We start from the raw sequence: 15817 nt of genomic DNA, 5'->3' as shown, positions 1-15817 counted from the left end.
GCACAAGATGATACTGCTGTCATATGCAAAAACAAAAAATTTCCATGCCATCTTCAATAAGTTTGACATTGCACTGAGTAAGACTGACAGTGCATTGTATAAGAACAAAATTAATTTTCAGCTGAATAACAATAATACGTTCTACAAATATTTGCATGATCGCGATTCCCTAGGACCCCAGTAAATGTCACTGCAACTCCCTAGGACTCCAGTAAAAATGTCTGTGACTCCCTATGACCCCAGAGAAGCCCGCTGCAACTCCCTAGGCCTGCAGTGAAAAATTTCTGCAACTCCCTATGACCCCAGAGAAGCCCGCTGCAACTCCCTAGAACTGCAGTGAAAAGTTTCTGTGACTCTCTATGACCCCCCCCCCCCGAGAAGCCTGCTGCAACTCCCTCGCACTCCAGTGAAAAATTTCTGTGACTCCCTATGACCCCAGAGAAGTTCACTGCAACTCCCTAGGACCCCAGTGGAAGTTAGTGAGACTCCCTAGGACATAGTGAAAGTTGCTGTGACTCCCTAGGACTCCAGTGAAAATTGTTGTGAATCCCGAGTCCCACTGAAAGTTGCGATTCCCTGTAGAATTCCCACTGCTAGAAAATATCTTTGCATCCCACACAAAATTAAAGCTACACAAAATAGTAGGTGTTACATTGGAAGCCATATACTACAGAGTGGACTATTTTAATAGACAAATCAACTACATTACGTTACAATGTATAAATAAGAAAAAAAAAACATGTTGATGAATGCTATAATTTTGTTGTGCTAATTTTGAACAAATGACCATCCATCCATCCAAATACATTAGTCAACCTATACATCAAAACAATCTGCTAATTTATATATCAATTGTACATTTGTGGATTTGCCGATGAAGCGATATAATATGTATTTCGAAACTTGTCATAATGCATGGGTCCCATGCTACACAAAATTTGAGCACAAACATTTCTGATGACTGTCACCCTTTAAGTATTGTTGTCTATTTTATTTCAGCTGGAATTATGTTTAAGCTGAAAACATTTTTGATACATTTTTGTTGGATTTCAATTCATTAATTTACATGAAAATAAAACAACTTACAGTAATCAGTGTATTAAAATCCAGAAAATAAAATGTTGTGACAAGTTATCTATGACTTGGAGTATAGACATCAGCATATATGAATGTCATTTCTCCTTTTGTCTCAATTTACAATGTATCGTTAGTTGCAAATTCAGATAAGTACATGTCTGATTTTATCATTACTGTGGAAAGTAGACTCCCTAACTAATTGAAAATAACAACTAGGAAGCATGGTTGTTGTGCAATGCACATTGAATTTTTCTATATTGACCTGGATGCAGATATAGGAAACTTGTCAAAACTGAACACCTTTTCTAGTCCCTTGTCCTGAGACTTGTTAATATAATACATTCTTATACACTGAACAGCACTCTGTAAAATGAACAATTCTTTCAGTATTTTGTGTTCAGCATGCACACTGTAATCTAATATCATCAACTGGGTGGTGCTATGGTAACCATGATGTATTCACATTGGTTTCTATTCACAAAGATAACTTTTATTTTCCTCTTGACAATACTAGGCTGATATTTGTTGATGTCAAATAAATAAAACATTTATTGTTTAGAACTATTTTTATTCTCTTGAACTGCTGACCTCATGTTCGTACTTGGAACTTGCCGGCTTTTGTTAAATACTTTACTCCTTTGAATGGCTTGTATTTCTGGAAATATAAAAAAAGAAATTGTGTTTATTTATACATATTTACAGAAGTCATACACCTGACACAGAACATATCTCAAGATTTGTGGTAAGTTGTGAATTTGTGAAGATTTAAATTTATTTTTCATTCAGATCATCACACACAGAGCGTAATTATAGAAAAACAATGCTCTTATTGGAGGCATGCATGAGAAATGAAACAGGCTTGAATCATTTCACATAGAACATAGATGCTCTTATCATGCGTTGGCCATTTATACAAGCCTCACTTGAGCACTGGCTAACCATACATATTGTATCATTGCAGGGAGCTTGAAAGCAAGGCCTAGAACACAAATAAGTCAGCATATAATAAAAGCAAATAGAATAAATAACAAGTGGAACCCACAGATTCTTATCACCTTTTCCAATTCTCAGTAACTCAAATGCAGCTATATTTATTTGAATTAGCAGTCTTTTTAACTTTCACTGTCAGCCCATTTGAAGTTTTACAGTTAACAAAGTGGTGCACATTATTTTGCTGTGAAGGGCTTGTAAATTGCGATTATAATAATCAATTGTAATGCAAGAGTTGTTTTACTCAAAAATAATTAACCTAAATATGCACAACAGTATGTATGAATCAGCAGTTTAAACATGCAGATATGTTAACTGGCAACTTGATGTTTCTTACCTCACCATACATGTCCAGCCTATTGACTTTTAACCCTGATATCGCCAGCTGCTGTATTGTGAACTGAACCTACAAAACCATGAGATCATAATACGATTACCAGGGGTACACTCTTTATAGTAAAATCAACAGGGATTGGCATTGAATTCCACAGGTGTGTTAGATTGGCGTTGAATTGCAAAAGAATTTATCCTTGTATGGGTATGGTGTTCTTTCACTCAGGATCCAAGCCACCACAGTCATTGTGTCTTGCCGTGCTGTGATTATTATTACTCAATACAGAATACTTACTGTGATAGATGGGTTAGCTTCGGGTGGTGGAGATCCACTCTGTAGATTCATCTGTTGACAAAATGACATCATTTGTTGTTATTGATGACAAATACAAATTAAACTTGATCCAAACATTGCAGTGTTAAGGCAGTTCAACTGGTCAGCAGAAAACTTGTCTGGCTACTTCATCCATTTGCTTGTACAATAGGATTGTTTTATAAACGTTCGCTATTGACTGTAAACTATATCAGCTGAATGATATATTACATATATTAATAAATTTATTTCAAATAAGATACAACCAAAAAAAAAAAAACTATTTTTCACTATAAATCTCCATGTAACATATAGTTATTTTGATTGATGGTTACACTACTAGTAAGAGAATATTTGATTAAAAGTTGATATATTGTAAATGCAATTGATATTTGTTGCCTATCACAGTAGAGCCAGACATTGTGCCCAGGTATCAGAATTTATCCACACTGTGTAGTAGCACCATAGAATTGCACTGACAGCACACCCCATTAAGATATTTTCAAATTATTATAAAAAATTAGGTAATTTATATTGAAGGATTTAAACACGGAATAAAACTGATTTGTACAACATCCCAGCAATTCTTGCGTATCAGTGGAACACATAAATTGAAATTAATTAAAATTAGTGAACATTGTTATAATATATACAAAATTGTTCAATATAACAAGATGTTTTTGACAAATATTAAATTTTACTGCTCTGTTCACATCTATCATCTGAGAAACAACTGGTTATATTGTATAAATACCAAAGGGTACAACTACCTACTTCAATTATTTAATGGTGCATTGTGGGACACTACAATTACATTACCTACTTCCATTATTTAATGGTGCATTGTGGGACACTACAATTACATTACCTACTTCCATTATTTAATGGTACATTGTGGGACACTACAATTACATTACCTACTTCCATTATTTAATGGTGCATTGTGGGACACTACAATTACATTACCTACTTCCATTATTTAATGGTGCATTGTGGGACACTACAATTACATTACCTACTTCAATTATTTAATGGTGCATTGTGGGACACTACAATTACATTACCTACTTCCATTATTTAATGGTGCATTGTGGGACACTACAATTACATTACCTACTTCCATTATTTAATGATGCATTGTGGGACACTACAATTACATTACCTACTTCCATTATTTAATGGTGCATTGTGGGACACTACAATTACATTACCTACTTCCATTATTTAATGGTGCATTGTGGGACACTACAATTACATTACCTACTTCCATTATTTAATGGTGCATTGTGGGACACTACAATTACATTACCTACTTCCATTATTTAATGGTGCATTGTGGGACACTACAATTACATTACCTACTTCCATTATTTAATGGTGCATTGTGGGACACTACAATTACCTACTTCCATTATTTAATGGTGCATTGTGGGATATATACATCAACACCATTATATGATCAACGCAACAAAAAAAAAAAAAACGTCATCCACTACTTACTGAACCCTTGATGCTTGGTAGCTTTTGTGGATTAATTTTACCGACTTCCCACGTCAGTGTTTTATTGACGGGATCAAACGTATGGTTTCCTTGCGTAGCTGTCAGGTTGACGTTCAATACAACTTTCGGCAGTTCAGCTTTAATCACCACGTTATCAACCTATAGGACAACAATTAAAATTAGCTAGATTATACATTATTATAGAAAATTACATATAAATAATGGTGTATGAATAAATCTTTTAGTATGCATTTCAGAATGTTTTATATCTCACTAAACATTCACATATACTTTGACGTATTCTTATAATAAACTCTCCAAATATGTGCAGTTCTTGTGGGTGAATTATTCAAAAGTACAATCCCATATTAACAGGTTTCTACTTGATTTTGGACTACACCTTTACAAAGTTTTTGCTACTTTATTTGCTCTGTAGATAATAAAATAAAACATTCATATTGCCCCTGACTAGTACGATAAGGTTATAAAAAATTATGCATCTTGTCAGCATGCAGTCTTAATTCACCACTGCACAGCGCCCTCTGTTGACGAACCGATTAAACTTTCAAAATCTATGGGAATATATTAGCCAAAAAAAAATACCTTACCACTCCATTTATTTTTCACAATGCCTAATATTTTCCATTCTCTTAAATTTTGGGTTTGTTTTTTTAAAAATGTTACCAGTCAAAAATTGCATCCAATTTTAAATAAGTCACATTCCAAAACTGGGCAGCCAAAATATGTTGTTTTTTTTTGTATTTCTTAAATTCTTATCGCAGTCTACTTGAAAAGATCAAATAAATCATATCGATAGTAACGAATAATGTTTGGAAAACAAATCATAGTGAATGTACATTTGTGGAGACAAGATTTCAAGAATTGTATATCTCCAGAGATAATGAAGACTTACCGTTTTTCCCATAGTTTGTTTTGGTCCTACAGTCAGGTCAAACCTACCACCACTGTCTTTAAACGACATCTGTGGTCTGACATAAATTGGTATGGCAACCATGCTGCAATTGAAAACAATGTACAAAACGTAGAGATTATCAGCATTTGGAAAGCAGATTTATAGAAATTATTGTTTTCAGATTTTATTTATTATTTTCTTTATTTTTCTTTATTGTAGGATGTTTTGAAATTTAGTTGGATTCTTTTCCAATGGTAAAAAAATTGGGGCTCCCATATAAGGAATTTGGGGTTCCATATAAGAACCTGGGGCTCCCATATAAGAATTGAAGTCACATAATCTTGATTCAAAATGGCTGCCACAGGGAGGCATTTTCAAACTACAAGGTTTAATAATCACAAGATATTTGTTTCCATAGTAACTATCATGTGTTTGTATTTATTCAATTATTCAATAGAACCTAGTGTGCAATGTAATGTAATTCACAAGTGGCATCCATTGATGCAATTAAAATTATCTGACAAATATTATTCATGTCAACAGAAACTAAAATAGTGACATATGTATTTCATAATTATTTATATATCAATATTGTGGCATTGAAAGCATTTAGCAATGCTTTGATTTAGCAATAAATTTCCTGGGGATTTACTTATTGAATAACCATAACACAATAAGGGCTTTAAAAGAGGGGGTTGATGTGTTGCATGCGTTAAATAACATTACATGGTTACATCAGTCTTATTTTCAGTAAAATCTTGTAATTGAACAAATGCTATTAGAATATAAAAAGAACACATGCAGTAGAATTTAAGATCCACTAATCAAGTTTCTCACCTTTGTGAACCTATATGATATGACGTCAATCGAAAATTACCATCTGGTGGTACAAACGATATAATACGCTCAGACTGAAATGAAATGAAACAAATAAACTATATATATACATGTACAGCATAGAGACCATACTACAAGTTGAGAATAACTGACTTGCTTGCGAGAACATCTTTATATCACATAGCAATCTTGGGGTCAACTAGGCCCAGTTCAAACACATTAACATGTGATCCGTAGACAAGGTTTTCCCCCAATGATGCGTTGACTATAAATTACTGATCATCACCATGATAACACTATAATACATTGTTCCCATGCCTACCTCCCATCTTTTGTATCTAACACAGGGATGAAAACTGACATCATCCAACAAGCGATGATTCATAAAAGACATCGTCAAATCAGGCATTCCAGACAATTTAATACAGCAATCAATGTAGCCTTGTATTTCAGCAAACACCAGTGAACCCTGAAACAAAAGAAGACAATATCAGTAAATAAACGTGACATATCAACAGTTTTTAGTAAATACACCAAATTTCAATACAAGAGTCATCTAATACATCTACCAGTACTATATCGGGAAAAATATTCACTGTGTTTAATTTTAGCGGATCTGATGTAAGGGAGATATCTACCACTGGGGTAGGTTTTAAATTCACTGCTCTGTAAAAGAAACCAATAGATTCTATCATTAAAGTGACTACCGGTATTCACTGGGGGTTTATTGAGTACATTCAATAGCAATAGTTGGGATATCTAGTGTTTGCAAACTGTCTATAGTGTTTATAAACAACTAATTAGTATGTATTACATGACATGAGTATTTGATAAGCATTTGTTACAACAGATATGCAAATAAGTGAAATGTATTATGGTACCCCAGTACATGTATTTATTAACACAAAACATAGACCCTCTAGAGGGTCTATGCACAAAATGACTCTACAGTGTAGCGATTGCGTTTATTGGAATTTTTTTCAATGAATGTAATACTAAGACTAAATGAGGTTAGCTAAACCAAATGAACACACATGTTGTAAAATGCTACAATGTTCACAGTATTAAACTCACTATTATTACAAATGAAGCTTATATCTCTTCAATCTTACCGATTTGTCAATGATGGCATCTACTTCCTCAATAACATCGAAATAAGCCTCGTTATTTGTATATTTCACACCACTGCGCCTCCATGGTACATTAGACAGCTGGCCCGTGGGAAGCTGATCACTCACGCTACAAGAACGAAATTAACATCACATGAACGTAGAAAAAAATATTGGTAACATAAATGGAAGAAAAATGGTCACTGAAATTGTTATCATCTAGTCTTCACACATTGTTCATATTTGACCTGTTTGTCATAGCATTTTATTATTAGATCAGCTCTAATGATAATATAATAGATTTTAAAATCACAATAAATGCTACACAGTGTCATCATACATCTCTCCCTTCGAAGGTTAAAGTAAACTTTTGTCACTCTTTGATCAGTTTTATTTTTTCTCACATTTTTTGTCTGTATTGTTTTTGACCAGATAATCAGCTTTACGTATTGTCTACAGGTTTTGATTCATATTTGTGGAGAAGAAATAACAACAAATCTATTCAAAATTAATTTTTAAAAGGTGACCTAAAACATCTAAACGGGGCATTCAATAATTTGAAGGTTTTTTTTGAGACATGTTTTGTAGTGGATGACCTTGAAGAAGATTCTAGTTGAGAATTTATTTGAGATTTGATAACAATCATGTAGAAACTTACTTTGTGCCACCTATGACTGAGTTAACGACTGTGCGGATAATATTAGGTGGTCGGATAAGTTCTTTTAAGATGTTGGATTCTGTTGCCAATGGGAAACCATTGTCTAGCATCTCTTCAAGTAGCTATGAAAGTAAAACAGAGTAACAATATATCAATATTTGTTGACAGAACTAGCAGAGAGCTCCATTTTGAAGACTGGACAAAGTTATCACATGGTCTTGTAGAAAACTTTCAAGCACAAAAATATACATTTATGACAAAACAATTATTGAAATATTGCAAAAAAATATGTTTTGGAAAATCATTAAATGCACACAGAATCGCACTGACACATGAAATTAAAGGCATCTGTACAGGCTTTTCGGGCACATTTTAATATATACGAATGTCTTTATCAAATTCAAATCAGGAGCATGTTAACTAACACAAAGTACAACTACCCCTTGTAATACATTTCTAGTTATAGAACACAACAAAGTCAGCTTTGATTTGTGTTTTCAAAAAGTACGCATTGGCGATATATAACAATTAGTTGTTTGATTTCATTAATGTATGACGGTAAATTATGTTGTTTAAAACATGCAAGTTATTACACTGACTTTGTCCTGTGGTACTGGTAACTGAGTCATATTGTCCAAGTTATTTTTTATGGTATTTATACTGTGGAATTTCTTTTGCATGTGGTTGTTTTGATACTAAAACAAGGTGATGATTTGTATATTTGCTTAACACATCTTTAATCATGCCTTGTGCATAAATGTATCCTGTAAAATCTATATTAGAAGCGGCATCCCTAATAGAAGTCGCACCCATTTTTTCTGAACAATTGAGAACGAAAAAATCACAATTACGCGTATGTGTAAAGGTCACTAATAGAAGCTGCATCCCTCTGTTGCATTGTACCATTTTAATAGAAGCCGAGGCTTCTAATACAGAGTTTACAGTAGATGTTTATGTTCAAAGACACAAACTGTTTTGACATGTTGCCATCAAAGCTAGTGTGATCTCTATGTTTATAGAATATTCACACTTGTAGAAGTGCATGTACATTACATTGTCATAATGCCAATAATAATTCATCATCGCACAAAACAGATTCAAGAAAGTTAAACATCTCACCTCATAAACAATGACAAAATTATCCTTGATTATAGTTTCATTGCATTCTGAGAAGTAATCTTCAAATGTCTCCACAACTCGATGTAGAAACTCAATAACGAACAGTGGAGGAACTGAAAAATAATCCATGATATACAAAGTGATTCTAATAACTGCAAACTTATGAAAACTTATTTACATATACCATAAAGTGCAATTCATCTACAATTTTTAAGACAGCGACCTTTGGAGTATTTGCTACAGAAGCAAACACATGAAAATATATTTCCCCCCCAAAAGCAGAAAATAAAAAAAGACTCATGACAACCGGGAAAGGAGACCTTTGTTTTGTTTCACCAATAAACATAATTTTTATTTGTCAGTGCCACAACATGTTTTTATTCACACTAGATACAAGACTGGCATACAAAACTGGCATACATTCAAGTTGAAGTCATAGTTGGGGTGGAATGTGATATTCAGTTTGTGGCATGTTGTGTATTTATGAATATTTAAGATGAAATCTAACAGCAGTATTGTTGCTATGTGTTTGTTAACATGATTACCATACTGCTCCATTCCTTGTGCGTGCACTGTAATATTCATGTAATAACCTGATAATGTTTGTACCTTCGGTTGTCACCACAGCAACAAAATAAAGCTGGTTTCTATAGATACTTATAAGGTAGTGATGAGGTGTGTTGATAACGGGTGGCACATCATCTGGAGAGGCAGCCTGTAAACAACATATGAATATATAACACAGGTGAAATAAAATACCAGAATGGAAAAAAAATACCAGGTTGAAGATTATTAGTTGCTCTTTCAAATTTTGTCAAAGCCTTACATATATTTTACCTATATCTGTGGAATAAATCAAGAAAACTACACAAATTGACGCCATTTATGAATAATTAACAGTTGGCCCGAACGCACGGCACAGTTGAAGGTGTGGCCTGTTCAGAATGCGTCAACAACCAATCATAAGACTGGTTACGAACCACATCGAGGTTACGACTCGGTTAGCCTCACTCAACTGGTTCTTAACCAGTCTTGTGATTGGTTCTTGAAAAATGCTGCATCTCTCACCCCCTTGGTCATTGTCGCCGATTTTTTGTCGCCGGATTGATTGTCGTTCCAAATGTAGGTTCCCCGCGCACCTCTAAATAAAAATAACCCGTCTAACCGCTGGGCTAAATTAATGATATCGCTAATAAAAATATGTGAGTGTATACATGGCGAAAGCCGGGTATACTCTGACAAAAAATAGACTTGTCATTCTTGCAAGGGTTCCCTTGCAAGTAACATCTATGATGGGCGGAGAAATATAGACTTGTCTGTTTGCCTAAAAACAACAACAACAACATAAATTATAAACATTGTAAACTCGTATTTCAACCTAAATTATTATATGGCATGTGGGGTGGCACTTATATTTTTGGCGAAACTGGCTTGAGTGGTATATTTAAAAATCTGAGTGTTACATCATTCAATCTTTATAATGGAGTAACTACTGATATGACTTCCAGACTGTGACAGATTCAATGAGAAGCTCTTTTACTTGGTAAAACATGTATCGGTAATAATCTTTTGACTTTTTCCCTTTTGGTTGACCAAGTCAACTCATATCACTATTCACACAAAAAAAACAAACATTTTTTTTTGTTTTTTCAAACATTTGCTTAAGAGCACAGCCAATAGAAAATTACATTTGTATGTTCATTTAGTCTATAACAAGTTATAAAAAAAAAACTAACACAAAAAAAAACTTAAATTACTGAAAAAAGTGATAAAAGACATTTCAAAGACTGAGAAATATAATATAATATAATATCGGTAACTTACTTTTTCTTGGGCTTCAAAGAAATAATCACATACTGATTTATTAATGACACTCTTCCAGTGTTTTTCCATAAAAATATCCCTATATGTGGACAAGATAAAATGATGACAATTAAATATTTGTGATAAAAACCAATGAGATAAATACTGGAAGAACTTAGAGATCATGGAGGTCATGAAAGTGGTTGCTTAGATACCCCATATCCTGAATTTCTCTCATTCAGTCACAGGTCTTGGAATTGGACGCCCCCTTGTTTATGACCTGTACTGATGTGGAATTGGACGCCCCCTTGTTTATGACCTGTACCGATGTGGAATTGGACGTCACCTTGTTTATGACCTGCACTGATGTGGAATTGGACGTCACCTTGTTTATGACCTGCACTGATGTGGAATTGGACGTCACCTTGTTTATGACCTGTACTGATGTGGAATTGGACGTCACCTTGTTTATGACCTGTACTGATGTGGAATTGGACGTCACCTTGTTTATGACCTGTACTGATGTGGAATTGGACGTCACCTTGTTTATGACCTGCACTGATGTGGAATTGGACGTCACCTTGTTTATGACCTGTACTGATGTGGAATTGGACGTCACCTTGTTTATGACCTGTACTGATGTGGAATTGGACGTCACCTTGTTTATGACCTGCACTGATGTGGAATTGGACGTCACCTTGTTTATGACCTGCACTGATGTGGAATTGGACGTCACCTTGTTTATGACCTGCACTGATGTGGAATTGGACGTCACCTTGTTTATGACCTGTACTGATGTGGAATTGGACGTCACCTTGTTTATGACCTGCACTGATGTGGAATTGGACGTCACCTTGTTTATGACCTGTACTGATGTGGAATTGGACGTCACCTTGTTTATGACCTGTACTGATGTGGAATTGGACGTCACCTTGTTTATGACCTGCACTGATGTGGAATGCAATACGAAAGTTTATGGAATAAATCACAGTATCTAAAAATACATACAAAACAGGAGTGTGGAATTTCAGTTATTTGTTACAATTGAATTTCACTTTAAGAACTATAATGATACAGAGTTTAAGAACACCTTGAGCAGCTCTAAAAAATGTTCAAATTGTCTGCTCTGGGCTTACATGTAGATATTCAGCAAACACACTGACATTAACTACTGTAGTTGCTTTGTTAGTAAATGTATGTGCTTATAAATTACAGCTGAGTATATTAGATGTTCGTATTTTAAAGTTTCATTATCGTATATATTTTGTTTGTAGCTTTGACATATGTTGTATGTGGCATAAAGGAGCAATTAATAAAGTTATTCACCAGGATCAGAGTTTTTTGCAAATAGCTGAATATTATTGAGCATTTCTATGAATTTGATTGTGATTGAGTTTGAGTTTCAGAATCTGAGGGTGTCATAAAGTCCATTAATTCAAGACTCTGTATTCAATGATTTTAATTCAGCATTCTTAACAAATCCAAATGTTTGTGAACAGCTGATTTTGGTTAATGGCTAAATTTACTATATGTTAACATTGAACTTGACAATTTAGGAAGTACTCGGTCAAAACACCAGACTACACACTAACTGTGCCCAGCTACAAACATACCAATATATATAGGATTTACAAAACAATTTACAAAACTTGTCACCAGCTTTTTTAGTGTAACCATCAATCAAAATAATTATCTACAGCTCTGGTTAATTAAGACCTCAATTAAGATTTCCCCTGAAATTTTGATTAGAAGGCTCAATTAAGTAGGAGTCCAACTCATATTATTTTAAACATAGTATTTAGAAAGGTATGTGGTTAATGAGTCATTATTGATGACTGCCTGTAGTCACCTTCTATTTGGAAACCCCTGTAAGTTTAATGACTCATCATACAATCAATACTATTTTTCGGTTTTGTGTGCTTCTAATAGATCAAATACAGATATAGGAAATGCATATGTTCTTGCTGTACATGTACAGGTACATGTAGACTACTGTAGGTAGCAGCTTAATGATGTTTTGTGTTGTTTCCAACATAATATATACTGTAAACAACTTTGATTACGAACGAGATAAATTCGTGAGTCAGTGAAAATCACTAAATTTTGTAGTAGTGAACATTTCTCTGTGATAGTGACAAACTTTGTGACATTTTGTCTTAACAAATGCCATAAAATCATCATATTGTGAAAAAATTCTTAGAAGCAAAAATTAAGCGTACACAAACATAAGTATATAACATTCCAGCAAATAATCCACTAGCATGTGTCATTGTGATAATGTAAAAAAATACAGACTCAAACCCTGGTTCATGAAAGCCTAATATATGGGGTAAGATAGAACCAAGTCAACCAACAGCTACCAGGACAAAGCATAGGCCAAGTTAAAAAAGATAAAATAATAATTTAATTTAATCAACAATAATTTTACTCAAATTTACAGTGGCCTGAGATACAATGAATGGATTTCATCCTAATAAAACATACATATTAGCTCGGACTGTTAACAGACAATTTTAAAAGAAATGTAAAAAAATAAATTTACGTTTCAGAACTGCAGCGAGGTACTTTATCTGCGGACAATTCTCTCATATAACCAACGACGAAACTCAATGACAATGTTTTGGTCATTTATTGCTCAACTAGACAACACTAAATACACTCCTAGTCTATTCTGTTTGTTAACAAGATAATATATAGTAGGTTAATGTGATTATCGATTTGGACATTTTTCTTTAGTTCCCAGTCCAGAAAAAGCAAACGAAAACCTACAAATACAATGAACAACAGCTGGTACTGTGTAAATCTCGGCAACTGCCCATTTTCGGGAGTGGGGGCTTGCCGATATCATGTGAAAAAATAAATAATGACAGGATATGAAACTGTAAATGATGTACTTGTAACTAAGATATTTTTTTCGTGGAAATCAGGAAGTGATTAATCTGTGAAATAGAGAATGATTGAAACAGCGGCGATCGACGCCCACAAAACATCCGTAAGGAGAACACATACCAGTCAATAACACTTTATTTATTTACTGGAAACCGATAATAACATATTTCATTTACTTACCCCGAATTATTTATAATAAATAAGCTATTAATCATGATTCTATATACCAATTTCAGACATCTAATATTACAATATTACGTTGACTTTCACCGATTGCCAGCTAAAACCGGAAATGCGCACTGAGCATGCGCGATAACCTTGCACGACCTCTATCGGCCAAAAACGTTTTTATTTTGTTTTTTTCTATTGATGTTGCGTTCGGTGAAAACAACAACGACATGTATTTCTGTTAAAGATGGGATCACATGAGTAAAACTGTTCTAGCCAACCTGTAATGTTTACGTCCATTGAAATTATACCATAACTAATACGGTTCAACTGAAAAACTTCGTGCAATGATCACAAAGAGTTGTAGATTTTGTTTTCTGAAAATCAAATATTTGTTCACGTACCCTTCTTCGGCATTACCTATTTGTGATATACCTTTTCATTATTCTAATTAAATTTGACATACCCCTCTAGCCAGTTTTGCAAAATATAAACATCACCCCCTACAGATACCATATAATAATTTATGTTGAAAAATAAGTCCTATATAGAAGAAGAGTTTACCATACCTGATTTAATTTCTGTTATCTATTTGACAAATTCAACAAAATTATTGTTTGTTCGTTATTATAATCACTACTGAGTAATAATCAAGAATTGCAACACTTCAAAAACAGTAAGTTATTCTCTTGTGAAATACAGCATCATGATCGCATTGTGCTAGCCTGACCATTTGTGTCACACGCAACGTAATATTACCGTAATTGGTATAGTACAGGTGTGATGGTTCAAATACCAAAATGGCAACAGTAACATAAAGACTTCCCTGGCGGCGATGATAACATACGAACACGGAGTCAACAGATGAGGTTTCAACTGGTACTGGTATTATTATACTCTGCAAACATCAAGTACAATAACTCGATAAAACTCCAAACCTCCAATAACTAGAGATACTTAAACTCCAACACAATTCAACGAGATCTCCGATCTGACCTCAGTGCTGAACAACTCCCCTATATATACCCACACTGTCTATAAATAGACCATTACATCAGCATACATAATGAGTCTGGAACTTACTACAAATTTCTAGAATGTTCCATTACCTTCTATTGCCTTCTACAGTGCCCTATTACCTATTCAACCAACTTCTAAAAATTCCACCCAGACACAGTACGGTTCTAGAACATTCTCAGTCACACGGAAGTGGTAAACAAGTCGTATGCGACAATTTGTTACTATGTAAATGCATTCGTGTTTGTTTTTATTTGAACTTCTTTTAGAATATACTTATTGATAATACCTCTGCCATAGACGCATGTATAAGGATGACACATTTTAACACTCATAATTTAAATCAGTATGTTTATTAGTAATTACATTATAGCATTATCAATACCAGTGGATTTTATGACGTCATGGCAGCAGATTATTCGCGATAATGTATCCCATTATTGAGCATCTAGGCCCTGTGCCATGGATATGAATACAATGTTGTTTTCGAAAACGAATAAGGGAGAAACTATAGAAGAAGAAGTTAAATTGTTGGATAACAACTATTTTTTGGACGCTTTTCAGTGACAGCAAATCCACTGGTATTATCAACGCTACAAGATAAATAACAATAATGAACGACCCGCCAACCCATAATGGAAGAAAGCTCAATTTATGCGACATATATGTACCACAGGGAACCCAGGAATTAGAATCATCTGTACGCACTCCCTATGAGCGGTGGGGGGGGGGGGTATCGGCCGGTATCTAGTGTAAGAAATAGACAAGGGATGAAGGCTCTAGCGAGCTCATATTTTTTAAACTGGAAAAAACAGACGAACAGAATAAAAAATAAAATCTATAAAAAATACCAGGGAGAAGAATATTAGTTGGTCTTTCAAATTTCGCCAAAGCCTTGCCTATATTTTACTTTTATATATCTGCAGAATAAATAAAAAAAAAACTACTCAAACTCCAGCCAGTTTTGTGCGACACAGGGGTTTTTACTGTATGTTCGATAGTGCCATTTTATCCATAAACTTCCGACATCATGGAATGTAATGATTGTCCACCAGTGACTACTGGATAGCTTTATTTCTGAATCTCAACGT

At 34.1% G+C, this 15817-nt stretch overlaps 1 protein-coding gene across 3 annotated transcripts; it reads right to left on the bottom strand.

Annotated features, from left to right (window-relative positions):
- Positions 1–668: 668 nt before the first annotated feature.
- On the bottom strand, positions 669–14686 carry LOC100373103 (AP-3 complex subunit mu-1). Of its 3 annotated transcripts, none has more exons than XM_085491762.1 (13): positions 14469–14686; positions 10674–10752; positions 9459–9564; positions 8850–8962; positions 7731–7852; positions 7076–7202; positions 6286–6432; positions 5964–6037; positions 5127–5229; positions 4214–4372; positions 2696–2746; positions 2405–2473; positions 669–1732 (listed from the first exon to the last, which is right to left on the bottom strand). In XM_085491762.1, exons 2-13 carry the CDS (start codon positions 10740–10742, stop codon positions 1667–1669), a joined length of 1206 nt encoding a protein of 401 aa, XP_085347888.1. In that variant the 5' UTR covers positions 10743–10752; positions 14469–14686; the 3' UTR covers positions 669–1666. The 3 variants fall into 3 exon arrangements, with proteins under 3 accessions (XP_085347888.1, XP_085347887.1, XP_002732152.1); XM_085491761.1 differs by lacking the exon at positions 14469–14686 and adding an exon at positions 14279–14452; XM_002732106.4 differs by lacking the exon at positions 14469–14686 and adding an exon at positions 13722–13848.
- Between the last annotated feature and the right edge of the window lie 1131 nt (positions 14687–15817).

Source organism: Saccoglossus kowalevskii, chromosome 17 (assembly GCF_978046115.1).
Source record: "Saccoglossus kowalevskii chromosome 17, keSacKowa6.1, whole genome shotgun sequence".
Lineage (NCBI taxonomy): Eukaryota > Metazoa > Hemichordata > Enteropneusta > Harrimaniidae > Saccoglossus > Saccoglossus kowalevskii.
This window is presented reverse-complemented; position numbering and strand designations above follow the sequence as displayed.

Coding starts and splice junctions, on each gene's coding strand:
- LOC100373103 (XM_002732106.4), bottom strand. CDS start 13,756: ATGATTAATAGCTTATTTATTATAAATAATTCGGG. Junction 7,203..7,730: donor TCAGTCATAGGTGGCACAAA/GTAAGTTTCTAC, acceptor TCGTTCTTGTAG/CGTGAGTGATCAGCTTCCCA. Junction 6,038..6,285: donor TTAGATACAAAAGATGGGAG/GTAGGCATGGGA, acceptor ATTTCATTTCAG/TCTGAGCGTATTATATCGTT.